The sequence below is a fragment of the Musa acuminata genome, chromosome BXJ1-9 (genome assembly GCF_036884655.1).
Source record: "Musa acuminata AAA Group cultivar baxijiao chromosome BXJ1-9, Cavendish_Baxijiao_AAA, whole genome shotgun sequence".
NCBI classification, from domain to species: Eukaryota; Viridiplantae; Streptophyta; class Magnoliopsida; order Zingiberales; family Musaceae; genus Musa; species Musa acuminata.
The window spans coordinates 5723550-5750307 of record NC_088335.1 but is presented as its reverse complement, the minus strand read 5'-3'; the positions used below and the strand labels follow the sequence as shown (position 1 = coordinate 5750307).

General features: G+C 40.7%; 4 protein-coding genes across 7 annotated transcripts; 2 read left to right on the top strand and 2 right to left on the bottom strand.

Moving 5' to 3' along the window:
• Nucleotides 1–2627: 2627 nt before the first annotated feature.
• LOC103997421 (ubiquitin carboxyl-terminal hydrolase 27) lies at nucleotides 2628–13124 on the bottom strand. Of its 4 annotated transcripts, none has more exons than XM_009418627.3 (12): nucleotides 12968–13124; nucleotides 10543–10887; nucleotides 9193–9307; nucleotides 8509–8609; nucleotides 8186–8413; nucleotides 5300–5368; nucleotides 5045–5176; nucleotides 4793–4927; nucleotides 4604–4666; nucleotides 4203–4511; nucleotides 3556–3851; nucleotides 2681–3065 (listed from the first exon to the last, which is right to left on the bottom strand). In XM_009418627.3, the coding sequence occupies exons 2-11, from the start codon at nucleotides 10825–10827 to the stop codon at nucleotides 3558–3560; spliced, it is 1731 nt and encodes a 576-aa protein (XP_009416902.2). In that variant the 5' UTR covers nucleotides 10828–10887; nucleotides 12968–13124; the 3' UTR covers nucleotides 2681–3065; nucleotides 3556–3557. The 4 variants fall into 4 exon arrangements, with proteins under 4 accessions (XP_064938429.1, XP_009416902.2, XP_064938427.1 ...); XM_065082355.1 differs by having other exon boundaries at nucleotides 10543–10900; nucleotides 12968–13111; XM_065082357.1 differs by lacking the exon at nucleotides 3556–3851 and having other exon boundaries at nucleotides 2628–3065.
• Nucleotides 13125–15060: 1936 nt separating this feature from the next.
• Nucleotides 15061–15813, top strand: LOC103997515 (ethylene-responsive transcription factor ERF110-like). The gene has a single exon (XM_009418760.2). It carries the CDS (start codon nucleotides 15061–15063, stop codon nucleotides 15811–15813), a length of 753 nt encoding a protein of 250 aa, XP_009417035.2.
• A 1454-nt stretch (nucleotides 15814–17267) lies between these two features.
• LOC135594491 (transcription factor bHLH95-like) lies at nucleotides 17268–18770 on the top strand. The gene is made up of 3 exons (XM_065084868.1): nucleotides 17268–17633; nucleotides 18007–18450; nucleotides 18672–18770. The coding sequence occupies exons 1-3, from the start codon at nucleotides 17268–17270 to the stop codon at nucleotides 18768–18770; spliced, it is 909 nt and encodes a 302-aa protein (XP_064940940.1).
• A 474-nt stretch (nucleotides 18771–19244) lies between these two features.
• On the bottom strand, nucleotides 19245–23791 carry LOC135592722 (cellulose synthase-like protein H1). Its single transcript, XM_065082354.1, has 9 exons — nucleotides 23486–23791; nucleotides 23089–23413; nucleotides 22897–23022; nucleotides 22701–22817; nucleotides 22403–22615; nucleotides 22178–22295; nucleotides 20463–20644; nucleotides 20003–20353; nucleotides 19245–19927 (listed from the first exon to the last, which is right to left on the bottom strand). Exons 1-9 carry the CDS (start codon nucleotides 23725–23727, stop codon nucleotides 19379–19381), a joined length of 2223 nt encoding a protein of 740 aa, XP_064938426.1. The 5' UTR covers nucleotides 23728–23791; the 3' UTR covers nucleotides 19245–19378.
• Nucleotides 23792–26758: the final 2967 nt, after the last annotated feature.

Sequence of the window (26758 nt, the reverse complement as noted above, 5' to 3'; positions counted from 1 at the left end):
AATCAAAATAGATGTTAAATGAATAGAAAAATAATGAAAGAATATAGATAAATATAAGTAGACAGAGAGAAATGCATAGAAGGAAAATATGGAATAATTGGAGATGTTTATCGTTCATGAGAGTAAACTTGCAAGAGCGTATTGATACGGGTCATGACACGTGGACAGCTATCATCGTGTCCTCCTCATCTGTCCAACACTTACAACATCTTATTGTTAGTTGACATGTGATTACTGCAGTCGATGCTTCGCCCCCTCTCTGTCGGCGTGGCACATAGGGGGCAGAACGTATAAAACAGGAAGCATGACACCAAGGAGGGTAACTTAATCGACCACGTGGCATCAATGAAAGGCTGAACTGATACACCATTACTCGTATGCCTCCGGACTTAGTGCATGACTTCATAGTCCCATTTATGACTAAACGATGTGCATAATTATTCATATATTAATCATAATTTTTACCTGACTATCGCGTTCCACACTATATATAGGACCACAATTATGCTGTTAGACATCTTATTCTCTTGGATTAATTATCCTCTAAAACTCAACACTGGATGAAATCCTTCGAACCTAAACTAACTTAATCGAAAGGGATCTTATCGGGTTAATACCCCCGATGTAGTTCTGGTAAGATTTTGACAAAACATTTCACTCTCCTGACATCATCTTAACATAAGACACTCTAATACCCAATCATATTAGACAATCAAAATTTGATAGTTACCAGTTAAATATATCCTCTTAAATATTATTACTAAGAATATTAGCAGGCTAATTATAAAATTTCTTATGTAGTTAGACTGATTTAGAATCTCGATTTTTAAACTTAAAAATTTATATTGAAATTTCTATAGTTACGAAAAGTTAAACATATAGTTCTATTTATTTTAATGCTAATGATTTTATCGACGAAAGCACGAAAACAATAGACAAAAAAGTAATTTTAACATCCGAATTATGTTTTCGATGATGACGAATGATAAAAGTAATTATGCTTTCGAGGGCGACGTAGATGCGGATGCTCTGCATATGCATTGGTGCCACTCGACAACTATGTAGGCATCAATGCAGCAGAGCGACGAAAAAGCGATGGTCTATAGCGAGCTGGACGCAACCTTCTTTTATTGGGCTTACGATGCATCCGCCCATAGCATCAACGATGGTCTATAGCGAGCTGGACGCAACCTTCTTTTATTGGGCTTACGATGCATCCGCCCATAGCATCAACTTTCTCATGGCTCACTATGTCCACTAGGTAACTTGTGCAGCTTACCATTCCCCTAACGCTAGCTCCTGTGTCTCTAGCGCAGGTCCGTGACGAGTCCACCCCCTTTGCACTTTTTACGATTTCGATCCTATTATCCTCCATTTGCACTTTATGGCCTCTTCGTCCTCTAGCTATTGTCTCTTCACCTCCAAGTCCATAGCGATGCCTTAAGCGAAGAACCTCACAAATCCTCGACGAACGAGCACAAAACGACGATGCAAGATGATTGAGGAGAGGATAGAGGCTGTCTTGCTTAGTTGGAGCCGAAGGATGGAGTTACGGAACGACGTCGATGCAATTGCCGAACGACCCTTTCGTTGCTTTGCATTTGTATCAACATTGCTCGAAAGTATTGCTCGACATCTACATCAATGCTGACAAAAACGTCGAGCGCCAACATCTACATCAACCTCTTCTTTCTCCCTTTGTCTTACTCTCGTCGTTGTTCTCCTTGCTCATCCACAACAACCAACTATGACCTGCCAATGATGATGTCATTCACCATTATCAAAAATAAAACTAAAACGTTAAAATTATTTTTTTATCTATCATTTTCATGCTTTCATCAATAAAACAAATAACAAAATAACACTAAGATAAATGAAGTTAGATGTTTCACTTTTATAATTATAATAATTTCAATATAAATTTTTTAAGCTTAAGAACCGAAATGCTAATGAGATAGGAATAAACGTTTTAAAAACTTATAAAACAGTTTATATTTAAATAGAAAATATATAACAACCCAGAAATCAGCAAATATAGCATTTGTCATGTTTACCTGCAACCAAACAAAAATTCCTCACTGGAAAGGCAGTTGTACATAGCTTTATGTCAGGCCTGCATCGCTAGACAATGTAGATTAACAGTTTCATTTACCAAATTAATCAGCTACCATAAAATCAGTCATCAAAGCTAACAGCACCCAGCTACATAATATGGCAGCAACATCAGAAAACAACCATTCCATTATACACTCTTCACCACCAGCTGAAAGTGCTATACAGGATGATCAATCAACATAATTACTTGGACATTAAATACAGTTTTTTAAGCTGTAAACTGAAATACATACTTTAAGTAAACTTAAAAGAAATTGGATAAGGCAAATGAAACATGTGTTTCAAAGGTTTATTCAGGGTGATGCATCATTCAAGAATGACAGGCTAATATCAATTACCTCCGCACCTTCAGCTCTCCTACCCAGGGTGATACATGAGAAACTGGTCACAACCATGCCAGTTGAATCAGGATCCAAGATAGCAAGCATACTAGCATGGTAGAATTGAGGATGCAGTCGCTGAAGTCATCACAGAAATTAGCAAATCTAGAAGAATATTTGATGTGACTACAATGATCTAAAAAGCCCTGATGCAAACACTCTATTCACTTCAAAATGCTCATCAATTACCAACAACAATATACTCATTTTTTGCAAGAAGCAACAATATACATGTCAATTCAATGTGGTGGCAGTTCCATTCCCTTATATTCTGATGTTTGTCTTGTTGTCAAAAATTTTCTTTAAATCTTTGTTCGGTTTACATACCACATTGGGACAAACTATGCAAAAGCTTTAGAATCAGAGCCAACCACTGAAAAGAAACATGGACATTCTGTCTTCCTCACAAGATGAAATTGATTTTTGTTTTCATTTGTAAAGATTCTAGTGTCTGAATACTTCAAAGAAATCATCAACCAGATGACCAGAGCACGTGCTTGTTTCAATTCATGGTCATAGAATGTTTTTTTTTTCTTTTCTGTATTTGTTGTGCTGCTGCAGTCTGTCTATCTGAAAAGAAAAACAAGAATATTACCGCAAGTTAGACGAACATACTCATTATTATTATACTAGTAAATATGTGCATCCAAATCAGGAAAAAAGGCCTCAATGACTTAAAAAAAGGGTTTTATTACAATAGGCTATCATTCACAATAAACAATCAGATTCCTTTTAAGAATATATGTGAGGCATTTCATTGGAGCACGTTGTGGGTATGAGAAATATTCTTCTGCTACGAATACACATTAAAAAATTTAATAAATCTAAACTAGAAAATCATAATCAGTTAAGTACATGCATTGGTTTCTTGTTTATATTCCAAAACTAGTCTTAAAGTATTAAGTTTACTGTATGATAAGGGGTACAATAGTAATATAAAATGTTTGACAAAAAATTTTAGCATCCATCTTGTTTCTCTTTTTAGAAGTTTATAAAGCATGAAATCATCAAGCAGCAGGAACAAGTAAAAACTGCACAGGAGAGTGGTTACATGTCACACCTTTATGTAACAGTATTAAAGTCTCCATCAATTCTTTCATAGAAAAGTAGGCTGGCTTCTGCAGACAAAACAGATTCTTCCGAGACATCTGATATTTCATGATCAGAGACATAGAACCATTGGCTTTGTTCAATTACTTGTGTGCCCATTGAATTGCCAGCACCCGATTTACTTGTTACTCTCCTATATGCTGCATAATGACCACTTCCTGATCTTCCATAGTGCTCAACAACAGAAGTAAGGAGATACATGAAACTCGTTGAGGAGCATGAGCTACTCACTTCACGAGCCTGCACCTGATAAGGAGGTAGTACAAGTGGCCTAAGTTACAGCATACAGGTAGTCTGAACAAGTCTTTGGAGAGCAGCTGTGTTTCAAGTTAAATTCCTTACTTCCAACATAAAATAAATGCACCAATATAAATTGGTAAAACCTTATACATTTAGATTTATGAATTACTAGAGAAGAAAAGTCATGCAAAACAGAACAACTAACATCAAGACATTATGATTTATTCGTGTTGTAAGAGGAAATACCATCCAAACTAGCATATTGTAAGATGAATTACTAGGAGAAATAAGACAACTGCACCATTTTATCTAATCTCGCCTTGGTATTAAAAGTTAAATTGACCATTTCACTCTCACCTCCGCAACTTCGACTTTGTCCTCAATAATAGTCTCAGCAGATGAGTCATCTGATTTCAATTCATTGCTTGATCTCTGAAAACTGCTTATTGGAAAACCATTCAACAGATTTTCTCTCCCAGTTCCATAGACATGTCCTAGCAATTGTTTTTTATATTGCATATTTATTTGGATCAGTCGAGGATCTAGTGGCTGCTGCTGCCTCTGTACATTACTCCGAGTACATTGCACTGGGAATTCTTCTGCCAAAATTTTCCTAGCTTTCATAAATGGAAAGAGGTCCAGAATGAAAGGAAAGGAGATATGTCCCTACAATCAGAACATTGTTGTTTCTAAATAAAGCAGATGTATCAAAGTAACTAAATCTTGAAAGTTCAACTGAATTCAACAAATTTGCAAACCTGAAGTTTGATGAGATCACCATTGTCATTCATTGAAGCACGTTGCAGATGAATGCACAAAATCTAGAAGAAATATATTTATATCATCATAAAATTTCATAGGATATTCTTCTCGTTCAGTTGACGATATGGCACCTGAACACCTGGAGAAAAGCTAGGTAGCAAAACAATGCTTTTGCTACTTCATACCTTGGGACATCGAGTGAGACATAGTTGCTTTAAAGCACAAGAAAACCCAGTCCATTTTATTTCCTCTTGATGAAATAGACTTTTGCAATCACAACAGTCCAGATTGACACAGTGGCTAAGCTTGTCAATTTTTTCCTGTATGATAACAAAAAAAAGTGCCATGAGTTGGATCTATATTCCTTGATACAAATGAAATAAGTGCAAGATTTTTTCCTTGCCACAGGAAAGACTAATGATGCAAAATGAAAGCACCTCATCCTTATCTGCGCTGACGGACAAGTACTTTAAAGCACCAATATGCCAACAGCGACCACAGCGGAAATTCTCCAGATGTTCTAATGCAGTGAACCTCTCAAGGCAATCTATAATGCTGCAACCCTCCATCTGGTATAAAGACAAAAAAGCAAAAAAATAAATAACTTTTAAGGGTTGTCTGCAAGGAATATATAAGTTAGATAAGGACTAAAACATACAGAACAAACAAAATGAGAGCCTCAATGGACATACAATATCTGCATTTCCATCCAGCGCAGGTGAGAGGGATAATGAGCGGAAATGCTCAATATCCAATGAAAGCTGTAGAAGCCAGAAAAAATAATGGTTAATTTTAAGGAAACTTATAGCTGCAAATATGCAAAACAAAATATAGATGAAAGAAAATGTTGAAAATGTTGCAAGGATAAAAAATACTCAACAAAAATATTATTAGAAGTTCAAAAGCTACTGATGCAGGATAGATACGGTTGGGTCTTGGTTTCCATTGTATTAGGATTAATCCTGATCATTGATGGCAATTTCGCCTGGTTCGGCTTTCATCGGGCTAACTTAACCGGTTTGAGCCCAAACCGAGATGCGGACCGCTCCCATTTCAGGCCGATCTAGTCCAATCCATAAAAAAAAAAAAAAGGATTAAAGAGAAGTCAGAAGTCATGATTAGTGCTTGCAACTTCTTCGTCTTTCCTCACGATCGATCCCTCTCCATGCATGGAATGTTGTCGTCCGCCATCGCCTAGCTCTCCGCCACCTTCTGTACGTTGTCAACATGGTTTTGAATACGCTTCCTTCTCCTTCTCCACCTCTTCTTCCATCTTCTTTTTCCTCTTCTTCCTTCTACTTTCACTTCCTTCTTCCTCTTTTCCTTCTTCCTTCTTCCTTTTTCCTCTTTTCGTTCTTCTTCTTTCTTTGCTTTCTCTACCTTCTTCTTCCCCTCCTCTCCCTCCCCAATGGTTCGCAATACGACCACACCAGTACTGGTCTGGCCATGGATCAACACACACATTTGGTAACCAAAACTACGAACCTTGATCCAGATAGTACTTTTTTGTTTCTTTTGGATATTTTTGGCCTTACTTGTGTACTTATTTAGAGATATTAGTATGGTTTGCTTGGACTTATCTCAATAAGTTATGGGCTGTGAAGCTATCCTAATTTTTTGATTTGTCTATAAGAAATTAAATTGATATTTGCTCGATTAGGTTAGTCAACTACGCCTTCAGTTTAATACAAATGGAAGTTTGTGTTTTGGCTTGAAGCCTTTGTCTATGTTTTCCTCTATATTATTCTAGTTTCCCCTGCATCTGCTCTCTATCAAATTTCGTATGACAACAGCCCTTCCTGTATCTCATTCTTGACATCTCTTTAGCTATCTCTTCCTTGATCTCTTAAATTTGAAGTTGAAACCATTAAGTTCAAGAAATTAATCAATTCCATCCACCGAGTAGCTCACTGGTACCTCAAAAGAGCGATGGTTTTGTCACAATCATAGTTTTCTTAAAAAATCATACTATTTCTTCTAATCTCTATTCCACCACATCATCTTGCCTTTCCTGAAATAATAGAGATCCAATATTTATTGGATCAATCTTCCCCCTAAGTTCTAAAATCTAAGTGTTCTTGATAAAAGAAACCAATCTGTTCCCCTAAGGAATCAAAGAACTAGAGAAGGCATCAATCGACTTGGTGAAGTTGCACAATGTAAGTGTCTTTACAGCTATCAGAATGTGTAGCGAAAGAAGTATCACAATGATCTTCGATGGGACAAGAATAGAGAATATCTTGGCAAATTTCTTTGAGAAGTTTAACTTGAAGATTGGAGAGAAGAAGATACCTTACCAGTTGGCTTGGCTGCATGATCATGAACTCTTGACAGTTGATCGCCAATGCCTTGCAAAATTTTCACTTGGAGATTTCATGAAATGTTTTTTGCAATGTTGGAGCTTGGTTTTATGATCAGAAGGCTGAACATAATACTCAATAAAATACCTATAAGATTGAAAATCAAGTCTACCTACTCAGTCCTTAAAAAGCCTAATAGAAAAGATGGAATAGCTAAGAATATAGTAGTATATGGGACATCCCATGTATGTCTCGTCTCTGACAAAAAGCATTCTTGGATTGTACCAGTAATAGTTAGCAAAACAAAATACAGGCTGATGTCATCCACTACAGCATTAAATATTAAATCCTTACAATGACAAAAAGCAAGTTTAGCATGGAATGAGACAATTATATTCAAGCATTGTATTGTCCTGCATAACACTCATAAATAATAAGCATTGGAATTGATGGTTTTTTCTTTGTAAGTCATCTACAAAAGGCTGACATACAGTTCCAAGGAAAGAATTGTTTGACACTTGTTTGGAGAGTTTCACAATTGAGCTACAGATCTCTAGGGTTCTAGGGCATAAATTTCATGGGACAAGAAGATGTTGGGTCTTAGATTGTAATCCACTAGATAAGAACAGTCATCATTTCTTTTTTAATATTTTCAGCCTTATTGTTGTCTTATTTTAGAGATTTACACGATCTGATTTGAGTTTGTCTCAATAAATTATACGCTGTAAAGTGAGCTATATGTTGCCACCAAGAGTTTAGATTTGGTAGGAAATCGTGAAGTGGGTTGCTCAATTAAATTAGAATTAGAGTAGTATTTTACCACTTTCTGGAGTACATATTTGCAAGAACTTTTGCCCCAGTTGTGTTTGGAATGATTATGAAATGTTCATGTTTGAACTCGAAGCTTTTGTCTACTGTTAAGTGACAAAACCTAAAAAAAGAAGCAAAAATTATAGACTTGAAACTTGAGAGAACCCATTATGTAGATTGCAGACAAAAATAAACAGACTAAACATACATACATCTGAGTGCAGATTGGAATGCAGAATAACTGGCTATCAACAAATTCCACAAACAGGTATAAATCTAACAAAAAATTGTGCATCTAAACGGTTAAATTGAAGAAAAATAAAATTCAAAAGGTCAAAGAAATATAACTGTGTTTTGCATAGAAATATTTATGTACTCCAATAACAAGTACTTTAGGTACTTCACATAATTGAACTATGGTACATACAGAACCCGATAATCATCATCCAAGATATGAAAGGCCATTACCATGGATGAACAGCTTCTACAAGTTAATATGCTTCCAACTGTTCCATCAAATGGCCCATAAATATACCTTCTCCATTGCTCATAGTCTGTATGGCTTTTGCTCTTTGGCTTATGTATCCTAGAAGGAAGACCAGTGATTTCCGCTAGAGAACTGCTATGTGGTGCATAACACTGCAAAACTTCTTCTTCCAAAGAACATAAAAGATGAAGAAATGCTTCTGCAGCATCCTACATAAAAAGAGAAGGCAACCCAGACAAAAATCCGTACATGCTGATTAGACAATGAGTGAAGTCTTTGAATGTGAAAGCCGTTTAACCACTACCTGTTGTCTAGTTAACTTGAAACTGCTAACATAAAAGCTCAAGGCGAGCATCACTTTTCGTGGATCCAAAATAGTCCTTTCATCATGAATAATACATAGATCTAAACAATAGGTAACCAAAATTAATTTGGAAGTTGTAATGAATTGCACATTAACTTTGAGCTACAATTTAGGCAATAACACATATTAAACTTTAAATGGTCATAAAAACATCAGAAGTATGAAATATCTATCACAGATGAAGGGAGATATAACACTAATAAAACACCAAATCCAAGAACTGATCCATCTGGAACCTATCAGATAATGGATAGGGGTTTGGATACATTACAACCATCATTAAAAATTTCGGAGGAACACGAGAACACGAAGAGGAGGAAAAGCAGGCGAAGGAGTTGGAGGAAAAGGTGGTGGCAAGAGAAGGAATGGGGATCAGTGAAAGGCAGCATAAGGAACAGGGATCAAGGGGGCGGAGAGAGAGAACGAGATGACATGAAAAGACGAAGTGTCTTATTGAAAAAAAACAACTAAAAGGGGAGGGCTGGAAACTGTATTGAAATGGACAAAAAAGCCTCGTCCATGTGTCAATTCAGCCTCGGACCAATAAATACTGCCTAATATATATTGGTCCAGATAAAATTAAAAACCATGGTTACAACATAGTATACCCCCTAGTAATTTTACCTTCTAACAATGTTGTCAAAGTAACAAGAAGCGGCATATATTCTTCAATTGATTCAACATCCATAACCAATAAATTTCGAAGAAAGGAAACAAAGCAGCTACAGCTGGCAAGTGCCTACAAAAAAATTAGTTTCATAACTTTCAATTAGAAACAGCAATTATAATGAAAAGGTAATAGAACCTTAAATGCAGCTTAGAACCATAACTAGCCAAACATTTGATTGAAAATGCACTATGTGATCATAAACGACCTGGAAGAAAATCCAAGTACGTGTTGGTGTTGGCTTAAGACCGTAAGTAAATCAATTTATAGAGTTCGATCAACACTTCCAGATGATAAAAACTTAGCATATTCATTCAGAAATCTTTGAAAATAGAGCTCCTAGTACTCTTAGTGATGCTCTATTAAGAAACTGCAATTTCGTCCAAACAGATACATATCAACTAGTTTTATTGATTCCGACATGTACTGGGATGCAGACCTCTCCTTTTACAGCGATCTGGGTCGGTACAAACGTTACCGCCTGGTAACCCTGCGAACTGGGCTTACCATCCCAGACTATTTAAAAGCTAACCCCAAACTGAATCCTCATAATGTACAAACTAAAACTAGCAACATTCTGTGATTTAATTCCCTTAACAAACCTCAATCATACGAATAAGTCCATGCAGTCGAACCCAAATAGTTCATACATTATGGCTTGTCGTTGTTGCAATAGTGATTCAAGGCACTAAAAAATGGCATCAATATCATGACTTAGAAAGTATCAAATGTGTCAACAATTCAAGCCCTCCAGGAAATTTAGTAAATTATGCATTTGGGAGTGTAAACATTCAAACTACTTTTACATAAAAATAGAAATTTTAACGAAGTATTCACAATGTACCTGGTAAATAAGAGACAAATTTAAGTGTGTAATGCATAGAATTGATGTAGAATGCATTTGTAGGCATCACTTGCAATGAACTGAACGCATAAGGTTGTGCCATTAGCGCATATAGATTTTCAAATTTTCAAGATAATAATAAAATAATTCTTTTTACATGATCCTGAAAAGTATTATGCAAGCATGAACTAGTGCAACTCTCAGTTTAAAGTAAGCACCTTGCTATAGATTCATAAACTAAGAGTGGTATATGACAATATTCCATGCTGTTCTCAAGCTAAACTGTTTAGTTTTCAATTTTGTTTCCTCAAACATTTCAAATTGGCACAACCATCAGTGAAGCATTCATGAACATCAACATACAAATTGTGAATTGCTTTATGATGTAATGGGACTTACCTGTAATGTTACATTCATCAACATACATTTTAAAAAATTGCTATGGTGGTGTAAAGGAACTCACCTGTAATATTACATTAAGAAAGCAATTGTTCCCAAGATTCTTTAGACCAGCCACATATATGATCTCAGATGAATCATTTCCCCCTGTCATCCATGGTAGATATAAACTACCAATATTACTTTCTTGCAGTGCCATGTACAAGCCTGTCATCCCAATCCCAATCCCAAGAATACTAGCAACAATATGATACTGAGACAGATTCAATGCTTTGTTGGCTGATAATATCTTGTATCCATGCTTGACTTTGTGGATAAGATGGTAGATATTTACTTCTTTATGCTTCATTGTGTCCTGATTTATGTTAAGCTTGTGCACTTAAAGAGGATGCTCTTGAAATGGATTGGCCTGCATATACATACTTTCATAAAGCAAATACATAGCAGTTTTGATTTCTATAGATAAGGCCAAAAGAAATAAAAATATAGTCATACTAGAAACATATGGTAGATAATTAAACATGGACTTTTGGCTCTTTAAACTAGAAACAATTTTTAGGCAGTAAATGCATAACTAGAGTGTTAGTGCCCTCACTAGTTTCTTTACACTAATTATTCCAGTCCACAGAGGCCCCAAAAATGGAAATAGTTTTGACATTTTCTCATGGGACATTATTTATTAATATATACTCTCTTAGAGCTTCAAGTCATAATAAGTTCCATCATGGAAAATAGAAATTTCAGTCCATGTTGCATGTCTACTTCAATTTAGGCTGCAGGTTAGTATTTTATAAGATGCTCATTGACAGTAGCTGAGAATACTCAAATTATAGTACTCAGGAATTTCACTGACACATATGCTATCAATGTCCAGTGATTAAATAACAGCACTCAAAACCTAACCTTTTTCCTTTCACACCAGAAAAAAAGCAAGAAACAATAACATGAATAAGAAAAGTTCGAAGTATGGTTAGATTTTTCAACACATCTATACATAAAAATCTCAAGGATGACCAAGTTTATTGATTACTAAGTAATAACAGCTCAAAACAGATGGTTCATCATAAGTGATTAATTACTTGTTTAGGGAAAAAAATAACTTTTTTAGAAGAAAGGATCCTAAACTCTTTTTGACATAACATATAAAAATGTGCATAATATTCAAAAAAACACATTTGAAGAGTGCAACTTTATCAAGAAATGCAACTTTAGTTCAAATTGGAAAACAAATATCACCTTGCTGAAGTGAGGAAGAACTGGATATTTAGGGAATATCATGATATTGATGCTCATAAGTATTTTTATAAAATGTTATCACCAGAAAAGCATGTCGCATATATTTCAGAGAAAATAAGATTATATGACATATTTGAAACAAAATTCCATGATGTATATTTTTTTCTCAAAAAATTAACAAATAAAAGTAGACTGTTAACATTTGCAAGGGATACTTATTAGCCATTTAAAAGAAAATCTCATGGCATATGATGTTTGCTAATGATGACATTCGATTGATGAAACAACAGCAAAGGCACATTCAAAATGAAAGTTACAATCAAACATTTTAAGATCTAAAATTTCAAATTACACCCAAAAAAAAAAAAAGTAGGAAGCTATTAGGAAACGAGATGAAGAGATTGCACACAGTAAAATGAAATAGTTGTAACTGAAAGGAACATCTTAAATTTTGTATGAGCCATTGACTCCTTAGGATAAATAAATTTGTAACAATGAAGTAAAAATGATTATGTTACTAAGATGGACAACTCAGAAGGGAAAATGATCATATCCATAAGCAACTAGAAACAACTAGAAACTCAACGGAGAGAGCACAATGAGAAAGGTGCATATATGGTGATTATGACATGTTGAAAAAACAATCCACAAATGCACCGAAACAGTGAAATGGATAGTTCAGAAGGGAAGGTTCTTATCTCTGGTCACAGGGCTATGGGCATAATAGTCTTCAGATTGCTGCTCCTGATATGAGTACTGCCACTAAATGATAAACCATTTTATATTGTCTTACTAATCAGGATAATTTTAATGCAAAGTAGTTGAACCGGAAGACAGATGCAGCCCTAAGAGGTGCTACTTAGAAACAGCAGCAAGACCTTATTAGACTTTGTGTGCAACATATTTGACATCTCGTGTTGTTCATAACCTGTTCTTACCAGTTAAAAGTGCAACCTAGTTCTGTTCCTACCAAGTTCCCGTCGATTACACTTTCTAACTCCTTCAGTTAGTTCACAACATATGAAGACTAAGGCCTAAAAGACCTCCATACCCTAAAATAGGAAGCCTTCGATGGACAACATCACGAATGATCTTGCCGCTATCGTATCAATAAAATCAATATTCCTACTCTGTGCGTTTTTAGGTACTGATGCTCAAGTTAGCCACAAATCTTTCAAGAACCAGCATAGCCCACGTTCAGGAAGAAACACAATGAAATGCGCCAAGAAAAACAGCTGAAAGAGATCGATTACCTCAAACAAGAACACTCCCGTAATGGAGCGGCAAGACCAACTTGTATCGATACTTATTCCACAGGGGAGTAGGAGGAGGAGGAGGAGAAGGGCTCTTGAGCTCCCGCCCCTTTTTCCGGCGTCCGGCCTCCGCTCTTCTTTCGCTTCTCCTCCAGTTAAATAGGCCGTGATTGTACCTGATCGACCCGTCACAGCCCAAGCCGAGCCGAACCCTGATTTCATCAGGCCATCAACCATCTGCACGACAATTAAAACACAAAAATGCGGATCTAAAGGAACTTGGGCGCTGATTTGGTGAGCCGACCGCGGGTTCAATCACCGTCGGAAGCCTTTTTTCCGGTCCGCAACGGTTTATTGGCCGGTCCTTTGAGTCGACTCGAAGCAAGAAGGAGCCGAAACAGAAAGGTCGAGAGAGAGTGGAGGAAGAGTGGTGCAAGTTTGTCTTTTGCGTGTGTGTGTGTATTGGCCCCTAAATCAAGTAAATGTTTTTTTAGTTCTCGAATATATCCATGATAATAAAATCTTAATATTCCAATTATTTAAGTAAGCTATGTTAATTTTGTAGCTATTGAACTCTGATAAGAGCAATATCCTTAGTTAATACAACATTTAAATCTTTATTTAAGGATTATAGTAAAATATTCTTAACCCTCCCACATTCTTTCATCACATTACTATTGGTTGTTTTTATTCTTCCAGCAACAATATTTATATATTTTCTTTAATTATTCTCATACAATTTTAGATAATTCTGTTCATGAGTAATTACATACTGATAAGAATATTTTTTTAGTATTTTTTTCTAATAACTCCATATATTCATCGTAGTATTCTTATCGATACAAAATTTTATTTTACGAGTTATCCATAAAGTTAGCATAATAACTATCTTATAAAATTTATATATCCAATAAATATATAAGACTTCTACACTTTTTGTAATCATAATCATCTATTTTTTTTATATTTTATGAATAATATCTTGATCAAGCTTTCTGATATTTTATACTTAAAATAATATTTTTATCAAGTTGTTCATCATTTTCAATAATAAAATTCAAGTAAATATTTTATTAGTGTTTTGTATACATGATTGCACTTGAGAGATAAATGATACAAACTTAATAAAATCTTGTTATAATTGTTACCCAACTAAATATCTTATTGCCCATCCAATTATTGTCGTAACACCCCTGATTAGTCCCACATCGAAAGTGGACAGGATTAAGGGTCTGATGAGTGTATTACTATTAACTTCAGCTTAAGCATTTTGGTCCGTGGTTTAGATCAAACGAAGTTGATAGGCCAGTTAACCCATCAGGCTCGGGTCATTATATTTGGTATCAGAGCCGACCTAGCATTTGGGCATAGTGAGAGGACTCGAGTAGGAAATGGCTACCTGTAGACGGAGTCAGAGGACTCGTCATGACGTGGAGCTACCACTGGGCTACGCCTCACATGCACTATGCTAGGGTTTGATCTGGGTTATGCTCCTTTTGGAGCCATTGTTGTATCCATCTTGTCCACCTCAAATTTGCCTTGCAATCACAAAGTGTTATGCTAATCAATTTCTATGATTTCAAGGTTTGGTCACTGATGTAATCCTTGCACTCTTTTAAGGTGTAAACATCTCCTAAAGAATGTTGGGTCAATTCATGTAGCTGTTAAAAATGCAGTGGCTTTGTCCCACATGTCACCATGGTTAAAGAATTGTGTGATCAGCAGTTGATGCATGGAATAGCTCCATTTATTTGACCACCTCTTATATTGTTTAATGGCGGTCAAAGAATTATGTTTGTGTTCAGCATGTAGAAGATAATACATGATTTGACCTTGTCACTGAATTGGCCAAGTGCATTGAGGCCATACTTCTTAATCATGGTTATATTGAAGGCCAAGCCTGTTCAAGGATTAGATCGGACCGAGTCAAATCCATACCACGAACTTTTGCAGCCCAATGCATGGCGACGACTACGACGACAACTTTGAATCGCTAGTGTCTGATGTCCTTTGTGTGAATTTATAGCTGTTCGTGTCGCTTGCCTTCGTCTACGTCGACTTCAGATGGTTGAACTAAACTTCTTGGGATCTGCATGAACCGGTTCAAGCTGGCGAACGTTCCACGGGACTCGGACGATGAACTCGGCGAGTTCGTTACGCCGCCAGCCGCGGTGACGAGGAGGGTGGTGATGGGCTCGGAGGTAGCACCGGTGAGGTTGTGCTCCGAGGACGGACGAGCGTGGGAGACGTCGGTGACGGTGGCGGCTCTGATGCGAGTTGTTGCAGGAGAGAGTGCCGATGCAACAGAAGTGATGGAGAGGTCATTAAGCGCTACTCCGTCCTTCTCGGTCTCGTGGGGTGGTCAGGGTGGCATCGGTGGGCAGAAGAGGGTGGCGGATGAGTCGATGAGAGGCCCGGTGTTGAAGCAGTACCGAACAGAAGAAACTAGTGCGATTCCAGCTCCGGCGACAGACGAGGCCAACCCTTCCGCCACAGGACTGAGAGAGCAAGTAGCGGGAAGAAAGTACAGAGGAGTTCGACAGCGGCCGTGGGGCAAGTGGGTGGCGGAGATAAGAGACCCACACAGAGCGGCCCGCGTCTGGCTCGGCACCTTCGAGACTCCCGAGGCCGCCGCCCGGGCGTTCGACGAAGCCGCCCTCCGGTTCAGGGGCAGCAAAGCCAAGCTTAACTTTCCCGAGGACGCTCGTCTCGGTCCGCTGCCACCTGTCATGGCGGCGGAATCGCATTCCACATCTTCCATGACCTCAAACAGTGCAAGTTCTTACTATGTTTCTTCCTCTTTAGCTTCGTCGCTTCCATCGCCTTTTTCTCCGCTTTCTCCATAGCAACAGTCGCATCATCTTCTACAGTCAACTTCGACAGAGTCCAAGCAATATACACCATCTTCGTCCTCAGCATAGTGTTGCCTTTTCCAACCTCAGAGCTACCTCTCCCCTTTCTTCTCTCTAATTCTTAGGATTCATCCTGTTCTCTTCAGATCTTGCACCATGCTAATGGTTTCATAACGAAGAAACTTTGGCTTGTCATTGCAGCTCCAGTCACTTTGTCTCAGTTGGAGATCGAATTGGCTTGTTCTCTGATGTGGACTACACATGCTTTGCTCGGTTCTGGGAAGTCATTCAACATCAGGACAACTTGGACCTGAGATGCCTAAAGGAAGCGGTGGAGACGGGCCGACCGCATTGGGCTCGATGACGCTAATCTAAAAGCCATTGATCAGGCTCTAATCTGACCTGATCTGATATTGACCCACCCAGCAAGTGGACCGTGCCCTGTGTTGACCAGTCAACCCGACCATTGATCAGGCTCTATTCCAATTCAGTACATTAATCCTTCACAAACGTCTATGGTACACCGGATTCGTCACTTACGTTATGTCACCAAAACAGTAGGCAACAAGGTTTTCTTAATGAGGCGGAAACAGTGATTCGCTCGACCTACGTGCAACGTTGATTTGAGATGTGACAACATCCATGTGGCACCCATAAGTGGGGCCAACGATAGGCAGGTACCCGAGCGTGTACGCCCGAGACGCGTATATTCAAGTGGTACAAGTACGAGAAAACCAGCGGCGGTTGCAGTGCCAGATTTGTTTGATGGGGCACAGAGAAATAACGGCTAAATCATTGCTTGTGTGGTTGCATTTTGCGCGGGAGCGTGACGCGTTATACTCCCTTTCTTCCCTCACTAAACCCTTCTTAGCCCTCCATAATTACTTCTTAGCCACCCTCCTATCATTGTATTCCTCCATTTTGCCCCCCAAATTAACCCTTCTTAGCCCTCCATAATTACTTCTTAGCCACCCTCCTATCATTGTATTCCTCCATTTTGCCCCCCAAATTAACCAATGAAACGCTAATTACATATAAAATTATTTATCATTCCTCGTAGACTTAAATATCAAAGGGAGAACATTATGGAAGGATATATGCGTAATTTTGTATGGTAGCAGCCACGTAAAAGAAAAGGGGATTGAAGTGTCCGTTCGGTAAATACGTGGGAGAAGGTGATGGCAAATGAGGGAGGAGAGTTGAGCGGGCCCACTGGGTTTGGGCAAATCTTTCAAGTGCGCGTTTGTTTCCGTTTTTTGTCGGACGCCAAATAACGGCACCGTCTTATGATTGTATTTTGGGCGCTTCCGACCACCCAACAACGCAGGTTCTGCTTTATCTTTCTTCTCACCCACTGCAACCTTCCAATCCCGCCACCTTTTTAAGCACCCTTCTCCTCTCCCTCCTCTTCTTCTGTCCCACTCTCTCACTTTCTTGCATTCCACTCCATGTCTAGAAGAGCAGCGGCAGGAGGAGAAGGTGACGGTGGGGGAGGGGCAGATAGAGTGGGGTTCGGGCGCGATGACCAACACTGGATATTCTCCAACACGGAGAATTCCGACAGCGGGTGCAATGTAAAGGTGGCTGCAACTCGAGCACCGGATCGTTCGTGCTCGAACAGTCCCCCCGGTCCTGTGCCATTGATGGGTGAGAAGCGGGCTCACAATGGGGCATCGAAGGGCTCCTCCGAGGGGAAAGGCGGTGTCGGGGAATCGGACCACGAGATGCATATCTGGACTGAGAGAGAAAGGAGGAAGAAGATGAGGAACATGTTCTCTAGTCTTCATGCCCTTCTTCCGCAGTTACCACCAAAGGTACCTACTAAGCTTTTGTTATGCTTCTTTTGGATCTGATTGTATGAGTTGTTTGTTTCCAGTGATTCCAAGAAGTGATGGTTTTGCATTTTTGTCTGGTTAGCATCTCTGTTCTTGTTAGTAGTCATAGCAAGAAGAGAAGTGGAGATCGGTTGGTATACGTTTCATAGCGAGCCGCAGTCTCTGACAGAGAAGTGTAGGCTGCATCGGTGTACTGATGCGAACAATGAGTGAGCGAGCGAATGAGAAAGATAGAGAATTGACGCGTTTGCTTGAGGTTCTGCAATAAATGCAGAGCAGTGCCAATAACCTTACATGCACGTCAAACGTATAGCTTCTCCAAGTTGATCCCCTTTGATTTGTTTGTGGGTAGGCCGACAAATCAACGATCGTCGACGAAGCAGTGAACTACATCAAGACCCTCCAGCAAAACCTTCAGAAGCTCCAGAAGAAGAAACAAGAACGAACGGGAGGCGTCGTCTACGACGAGCCTTCTTCGGCAGCGGCGCTGCAATCGCAAGGGTCAGACACCAACAGGGAAGCGTTCTTGGCTGATCATGGCAAGTTCTGGCCGGCGGCGATGAACTCTCCGACGGCTGTGTCGGTCACCCGGTTCCCTCAATCCTTCCAGACCTGGTCTTCGCCCAATGTGGTGCTGAGCGTGACCGGAGAGGACGCACACATCAGCATCTGCACTTCCAGGAAACCGGGGCTCTTCTCCACCATCCTCTGTGTGATGGAGAAGCACAAGCTGGAGGTGGTTTCTGCCACTATATCCTCCGACTGCTTCAGAAGCATGTTCATGATCCATGCCCGTGTAAGTATGACAAGCAGTATACAGTGTCTTCTCTCTCCTCTTTTGCCCAAAAAAAATGATAAATATGGTGCATTTTCAATCCAAACATAGAATATCTATGAGTCGACAATGTCTTTTTCAACTAATATAACCATTATAAATAATTAACAATTAACTAGATTCAGGGATATTCTAAATATATTTGAACTTGAAGTGGCATTCTATTTCTACTGTTTTAACAGGCTACTGGTGCTTCTGATCAGTTCCCTGAGACATTGATGATTGAAGAGATCTACAAGTTGGCTGTTGGTGAGATGATACTTTGGCTTTCTTCATGCTAGGACCAAAGCATCTTCACCAAGTTTATTCCCTAGAACATGGTCTTCACTTCAATGCAAGGGAAGCATTTGCAGTATAGCTTTTGTTTGAGTGGTCACAGTGCTCGTGTGATGTTGTTGTTGCAGGAAATGGATCTTGTGAAGAACAAATTACTATCTGGTCATATGTTCTTAATAATATAAATAATTCTTTTTTGATATCTGATTGGTCCTTCAAAGATAGAGATTTTTTGTACAGTTGCATCCGATAGCTGTTTTATTTTATACGTAATTCATTTTGTGATTCTGTCCAATTCTTCATTGGTTTGATTCATTAGCTTCCGTATAGAACATTCTCTCCAATAGTTACTTTGGAGATGCACAAGAGGCAAGAAAAAGAGCATTAAACCTTGGACAAACATGAATATGGAGAGAAACTGCTAATCTAAATGATTTGTAGCTTCTCAAACGGAACTAAAGCTATTAGGACAAGGGTGGTGACATCAAACATCACTGTATATCCATGATACAAAAATCAAGTCTATACATAAATAAAGACAGCAATATTTCATGCATGAGATGTTATTTTGGCGAGCAATTCAAACCACCATTGACTTGGAAGTAGCAATGCATCATGCATTTCTACACATCTGCCAGAAGAAGCAAACCGGCACCGCAGCCTTGCAGATGACAGACCAAGGAATGCCGTAGCTCCCCCTCCCCACAAGCCCCCTCACGAAGGGCCAGAAGCTGAGCAGAACCCACGCGCTGCAAACGAACTCCCCGATCCCCGGCCCGAGTTCTCCGGTCTCGGCCTGCCAGAGAACTCGCATCGAGCCGACGACGAGCGCGGTCAGGTTGATGAGCATGACGGCCGTACCGGACACGAACACCGGCGAGGAGTCGAAGGTGAACCGTCCGGGGTCGTCGGCGCCGGTGACGTCGGTGGGCTTTGGCTGGTCCTTTCGGGTGACCTCGAAGATGGTCTCTGAGAAGCCCATGATTTTGAGGAGCGCGCTGAAGAAGCCGAGCAACCATGAAGTCTGGGCGTAGATCCTCTGCATCCGCTGGTTGTTCCACCATGCTCGGATCGACAGGCCATATTGGAAGTATTCTGTCAGCGTGTACACGTTGTAGATGAGGAAGAGGGCCATGGGTACGAGAAAACCGAGCTCTGATGCCTGCAAGAACGTCACCGCAATTCATGCCATACGTGCTTGAAGCTACGTCGAGCCTACAGAAGCTGACCTGATTACCTTGGGCAAGAAAGCAGAGTCAGCAAGGTGGCAGTAAGCAGGGAGCAGAGCGTAACAGAGTTCGAAGACGGAACGCAGAGGCAAGACAAGGATGAGCAGATAGGCCAAGCACTGCCGCAACATGAGCTTTTCTTCCATGACCGCGAGGATTGGGCTTCTCCTGCTGAGTAGGATCTCGAGGAGGCCGGTCGCCCACCTCTTGAACTGTGTCAAGCACGCCGGGCCTCCCGTCGGGGCACAGCCGAGGAATGCAGGTGGCTCCGGCGTCATAGATATCGACCTCCAGCCCATGGAATGGATCCTCAGCCCAGTGAGGATATCCGCTGTGATCGAACCATAGACCCAACCAATCTGCGAGACATCAGACCAAAAGTCTTAGCCATACGAAACTGCTCATCTCTGTCTCCATATTCAATGATTTCTCGAGTCATCTGCGGGAAGAATGCATCAAGTTAATTACCTCTCTGCCCCAGGACGTGTTGAACTCGTAAGCACAATCTGCAACCTTCTTCGCCGCTTCGACGCGACTCGAAAGTTTGCCGGGCAATCCCTTACCGCAACCCGAGGTAATCTGGAAAGCCGACTCCACAAATTCCAAGGAGTCGCCGTAGATCATTTCAAGCTCTTCACAAGATAAATTACCTGCCCAATCATAGGTTTTTATTGCTGGAACAAAAAGCTAACGAAATCAGAAGGACAAAAGGAACAATAAGTGTTGATCGATTGATGAGCCGTGGCTGATGAGTCAGCACGGCCCGGTCCACGAGCAATGAGAGTTTTTTTGTCTATTGAGCTGGCTTTCGAGATCGATCGACCACCGCTTCGTGCGTCGGTAGCGGGAGTTTGATCAGCTCCTTCTAGCCGGTGGACTACAGCTTTCCCGCCAAAAAAAAAAAAAAAAGATCTTCATCGAGAGTCTTCCGACTTTGGTCCCTCTGATGATTAAGTCAGTAGCGAGTTGGATTTCCTTTTTTTCTCTCTCTCTCCGCCGGGGTCGGATATCGGCCCGGGACTTTTATACCATTGTATGAGGGTTGGTCGTACGCGGGCGTAGTGGCCGATCCTCGGGAGGTGAGGCGGTACTTTTGTGGGGCCGTTGTCCCGAGACGCATGGAACGACGCCATGCGGCGTTGTCCCGAGCTTTTCGGGATGGGACATACCAGGCGACGCCTTGGTACGGTCTCGGGCCTATCGTGTGGGATTGTTCCTTTTGCTTGTTTGGCTACAGCACCATGTGCCATTGATTGCGACGTGGCTTAGGCCCAAAATATCCCTTATCACTTCTCCGCCCTCCGCGCAGTTGTATAATATGGGGGATGAGTGGGACGAGAGTTTGCATCATCCCCGCCATTGCTTGTACTTGCTTGGTCAGGTTGAGGAACGCCTCAGGTGACACTGTCAAGGGTCCTGTGGTAAGCCCGGGGGGCAACAACCCCAGGTCGTTGAACAAGCGCTAGTATTGATCTAGCGTTGAAGTTGGGATTCCCCCATCTCCGAGAGATGGGAGGGATCGATCTCCGGGGTGACCGATTGATGGTTCTCCTTTGGGGAGGACTCTTGTGAGATGCTCCCACGACATGGCCCTCCTAGCACCAAAAATGTTGATGGATTGATGAGCCGTGGCTGATGAGTCAGCATGGCCTGGTCCACGGGCAATGTCGGGAGTCTCTAGTTTGTTGAGCTGGCTTTCGAGATCGATCGACCACTGCTTCGTGTGTCGGTAGTGGGAGTTTGAATAGCGCCTTCTAGCCGGTGGACGACAGCTTTCTTGCAAAAAAAAGACCTTCGTCGGGTGTCTTCCGACTTTGGTCCCTCTGATGATTAAGTCAGTAGCGGGTTGGATCTCATTTTTCTCTCTCTCTCTCTTTGCTGGGGCCGGATACCGGCCCGGGGCTTTTATACCATTGTATGAGGGTGAGTCGTACGTGGGTGTAGCGACCGATCCATGGGAGGTGAGGCGGTACCTTTGTGGGGCAGCCTCCTCGGGATGCACAGAACGGGACATACCGGGCGATGCCTTGGTACGGTTGGTACGATCTCGGGGCCGTCGCGTGGGAGCGTTCTTTTTGCTTGTTTGGCTACAGTGTCACGTGCCATCGATTGCGACGTGGCTTGGGCCCAAAATATCCCTTATCAATAAGAAGAACTGATCTTGAGATCAATGGTTAGGATACCTCGGTTTTTAATGCTTGGATGACGAGGTGGCGAATCATATATGACTTTTCTTCGATGAAAGCATCCTGTACCGGCATTGAACGGACCTTGAAGTCCTTGCAACTCAGGCAGAATTTTCTGAAACAGACGAAGACACTGTCACCTTCGACATCGACAACGAAACGGGGAAGACGATTCTTATAACCATTTGATGGTCAGAGAAAGAGAGAACTTGGGTTGCAGACCTTCGACAACACCACCAACTGGTTTCCGAAGGGATCATCCTTGAGAGCTCCATAGAACTGCTGCGGCGCCTGGACGAACCCACTGAACACCTCGTCATCGACTCCGAGGAGGAGGCACATCCCGTGGAGTACGACCTCCGGGTTGTTGGCGAACATGTCGCAGTCCACGTTGAGCATGAACGGCGCATTTGTCATCACGCCTGACACCCTAGTCTGTCAAAGCATGGCAGGCACGTAACATTAGTATCATTTAGGGCAAAGCAAAGTAAATAGAGTTCCTTGAATGGATATAGATTACCAGAACATTCATGGCGCCAGCTTTGTACTGATGTGAATGCTTTGGCCTCTTCTCTCTAGCCACATAAACTAGGTGTGGAAAGCCATCTTCGGATCCTTCTTTGTTCTCCCATATAACCTTGCCAAATAGGAAACTCTCGCAGTAGCTCTTAAGACAACACTGGTTGGCATGATTCTTAAGGCAACACACTAATTACCTCGACCATGCTTGGGTGGTCTCTGCGCTCAGTCTTCAGGAAGTCTTTGGACCCATCAGCCACGCGAGGTAGGATTTGGCCTTCGTTTGCGGTCTCAATTCTTCGAATCAGTTCCTCGTACTCATCCTACAAATCAGGACGTTAACTCGAATATTTTGTAGCATTTCATCGAACTTAAAGTAATCGACCGACCTTGATACGTCTCCATTCTCTCATGTAGTCCGAGGAGGGACTGTGTGAGGGTTGTGGTTCAGTGGAGAAGTACACAAAAGGTGCTCTCACTCTCACGTTATGTTTCTTGCAGAAGGGAACCCAAAGCTTCGCGAACTTGGCGGACTCGACGAGAGAGTAGAAGGTGATGGGCGACGCTGCGTCGTCGGAGACGTAGCATGACAGCTTGTGAAAGGGGTACTCCACGGCCAGCAAGGAGAGCACGGTGTTGGCGGTGATGATAGGAGGCTCGAGCGTCGGGTCTGCGGTGGTGACGAACACGTCCACGGCTGGGAGATCGTGGTAACTGTGCAAACAACAGGAAACGAAAGGTAAACAACAGCTACGATCGAAAGCGTCGTCAAACGTTGAATCGTACATCTCTGACAAGTGTTGGGGAAAGGTTTTGTAGGTCACACGGATCCATGTAGCGTTCATGTAGAGGAGCCAGACGAAGGTGAACCACGACTCGCAGGTGAAGGCTATGAGCCAAATATGGGCATGGCGATGGAGTGAGATGAGACGGTAAGCGAGGAGGGCGAGGAGGAGAGAGAGAACAAGCACATCCGAGAGTTTTTGTAGAGAGTTCTTGAGGGGAACTCTTTCTTGGAGAGGGAGCATTGTAGCGGAGAGGCTTGCAGAGAAGCTACAAACTCCAGAGGTGTCTCTCTTATTCTCCTTGTATAGATAAAAGATAAAATAGGAGGAACACAAAATTTGTTCTTGTATGGTGGAAAAGGAGACAAGCAAAAGAAAAGAGGAATTTGGAGCACCGGTGACAATAATTAAGAGGATGATTTCAATAACCACCTCAATCATGATCTAGTAGTTATAAGGTGGTTTCAATAATTACCTCAATAGTTATAGGGGGTTTCAATAACTACCTCAATCTAATAGTTATAGGGTGATTGTCACTAGATCCTATAAATAGGATCATAGTTCATGAAGTAAGGATATAGAGAGTGTGCATTTAAAAAAATCTTGTAAATGTTCCTATAAATCCTTACATTTTTAAATACTATATCAATTTGATAATAAAAGAATAATTAAAGCTCAAGAAAATGAAGCCTCTCACCTTACCAGGCCTTCAGATGTGGACGATAAAATTGATATAAAGTTCTTGTTGGTCTTAGTTGCTAAATCTTCCCAACTTTCTCAACAAAATTGATCTATCTGAAAGGCTGGATTAACATGGATGTGCAATAATTTAGATCACAGTTTATTGTCATTCTGCATGAAGTGACGTGACAAAGGCCATACTTATGACTGATTAGGAGATTTGTTGCTTTCTGCACGTAGTTACCATAGCTCGTAGAATGAATTATTGGGGTTGGGCAAGGGGGGGGACGTCATTGCCTCCGTCGCCTTTAATGATTGAGCTAAAATGAGATTAGACGCACATTCCCAGTCCTCTTCTTCCGCCATGAACCAACGTGTGATGGCGAGTCATCTTCTTCGATCAGACGTCTTCCCGAATGGGGTGGAGAGAGATTTAGCGTGATGTTCGGGAAGAAAACTTTGATGGCAGGGATTGAATCTGTCAACATATGAACAATTTTTATATGCGTAATAGTTTGGGTCCGTCAGGGCCGCAGTTAAATCTTCATTGGAAAAGATTTCTTATTTCAAGATTATTGAGTCTCGAAACTTTGTCTTCCACATTCTGGCAAAGTTCCGAACTAGCTTGAGTGCCGATTACGCTTCTAATACTAGCCTTTACATGTGTCTTTTGTTACAAAATAAATCTATAAAGAGAAAATATTAATGTCTAATATATTTTAGATTTAAAAAATATGTACATTTATTCAATATACTAGAATCGTATACCGCAATGCTGCTAGTCTCGTATCCCTACAATGAGGGAGCCCTCACAATAGATCATGCCTATATATATATAGATGAGAGGAGGGAGGGTCTAGAAAAGAAATTTTAGATATTATCTTTGATCAAGATCAATATTTAAGATTTGGATGTATATAAATATCGATATTCATGTTTTTATTAAAATCTAATCATAATCTTTAATATACCTTATTAATTAGATTACGAATTGTATATAATTAATATTCTTCCACTTAACTCATAAACCAAAAGAGATACAAGACAAACATTCAAAATTATAATAATAAAACAAAATTTTATTTTTAAAATAATTTTCTTGATTAGATTCTAAACTTTCAGAAAAAGTTTCATAGCCTCACTTCATATAGAGTAGGTATAAATAAAAAACTTATCATACTTCTAATTATATTCATAAGGGTATGATGTGCCTTTTAATAACACTATTATATTGTGACACTTCCAATGATAAATATTGTGTACAAATACCTCATTCTTCTAAGAATTTAGCAAATGGGCCAAGATTCTCACTTAATTCATTATATTTACTATAGAATTCTCCACTTTATATGATCCCATGATTTTAATATTTTTTTTATCTAATTATCTCTCGACTTAATATGTATACCTCAACTATGTTAGCAGGTTCAGACTTTTTATTTATATCTAAAAAAACTCATCAAAGAAGATGATGAAATATCTTTCTTTACTAAAACATGAAATATGGAGTGGTATGCAAATATCAATATATATATATATATATATATATATATATATATATATATATATATAAAGGAATTCTTTACTTCTTATAGTGTTTTTCTTGATATGTTTGGTTTGTTTTTCTTTAATATAATTTATGCACATCAAAATTAACAAAGTCTAGATTTTTTAAATTTCTATCCTTTATTAATCTCTTAATTCATTTTTTTTAGATATACCCCATATTGTTGAATCTCGGATTTTGATGATGAAGTCAATTGTCATTTGTTGTCTAATCTATGTGTTGAGATAAGTGTGCAGGATTAACTACGATAAAAGTTAGACAAGCAGCAGGAGTTGCGCCGGAGTCAAGATCATGATCACGATGGGAGTTCAAGAGTTCGACGGAAGTTCGGACGGTCGTCGGAGGTTCTGCAAGAACAGATCCGAGAAGTCCGGAAGCTTGCCAAGCGAAGCTCGTCGGAACTCGCCAAGTGGATCGTCGCAAAATCCAGGAGTTTGCCGGAAGTCCGCAGAAGCATCACCGAGGGTTCATCGGATGATCGACGGAAGTTCGTCGGAAACTCGCCGGAAGAAGCGATTGACGTTCCGAAGCAAAGCTGTAGAAATTGTCTTAGATTTAATCGTAGTTAGCACGTTGATTAAGTTAGAAATGGGAGGTGATCCCATTAGCTTAATCCTGGGGCAATTGGGCCCCTGAAGAACTCAAATTGGGTCGAATGGTTCAACCCATTCGGACCCAAGTTGCTGTGGGAGGTGCAACCGCCCAGGCAGGGAGGTAGCACCGCCTAGGCTAAGTCTCCCAGCGAGACTGGGCGGTGCAACCGCCCCAGCCAAGAGGTGCAACCGCCCAGGGCTCAGTCTCCAAGCGAGACTGGGCGGTGCAACCTCCTCTATCAAGAGGTAGCACCGCCAGAGCTCAAGTTTCGAGCTCTGCCAGGCGGAGTAACCACCGAGCTCAGACTTCGAGCTCTGCCAGGCGGTGCAACCACCGAGCTCAGTCTTCGAGCTCTGCCAGGCGGTGCAACCACCGAGCTCAGTCTTCGAGCTCTAGCAGAGAGGTGCATCAGCCTGAGCTCAGTTTCGAGCT

Coding starts and splice junctions, on each gene's coding strand:
- LOC103997421 (XM_009418627.3), bottom strand. CDS start 10,827: ATGAAGCATAAAGAAGTAAATATCTACCATCTTATCCACAAAGTCAAG. Junction 8,610..9,192: donor TTTGACAACATTGTTAGAAG/GTAAAATTACTA, acceptor CCTATTGTTTAG/ATCTATGTATTATTCATGAT. Junction 5,369..8,185: donor GTAGAAGCTGTTCATCCATG/GTAATGGCCTTT, acceptor TGGCTTCTACAG/CTTTCATTGGATATTGAGCA.
- LOC103997515 (XM_009418760.2), top strand. CDS start 15,061: ATGAACCGGTTCAAGCTGGCGAACGTTCCACGGGACTCGGACGATGAA.
- LOC135594491 (XM_065084868.1), top strand. CDS start 17,268: ATGTCTAGAAGAGCAGCGGCAGGAGGAGAAGGTGACGGTGGGGGAGGG. Junction 17,634..18,006: donor TTCCGCAGTTACCACCAAAG/GTACCTACTAAG, acceptor GTTTGTGGGTAG/GCCGACAAATCAACGATCGT. Junction 18,451..18,671: donor TGTTCATGATCCATGCCCGT/GTAAGTATGACA, acceptor CTGTTTTAACAG/GCTACTGGTGCTTCTGATCA.
- LOC135592722 (XM_065082354.1), bottom strand. CDS start 23,727: ATGCTCCCTCTCCAAGAAAGAGTTCCCCTCAAGAACTCTCTACAAAAA. Junction 22,818..22,896: donor ACCACCCAAGCATGGTCGAG/GTAATTAGTGTG, acceptor CTATTTGGCAAG/GTTATATGGGAGAACAAAGA. Junction 19,928..20,002: donor ACTCTGCTTTCTTGCCCAAG/GTAATCAGGTCA, acceptor ACGTTCTTGCAG/GCATCAGAGCTCGGTTTTCT.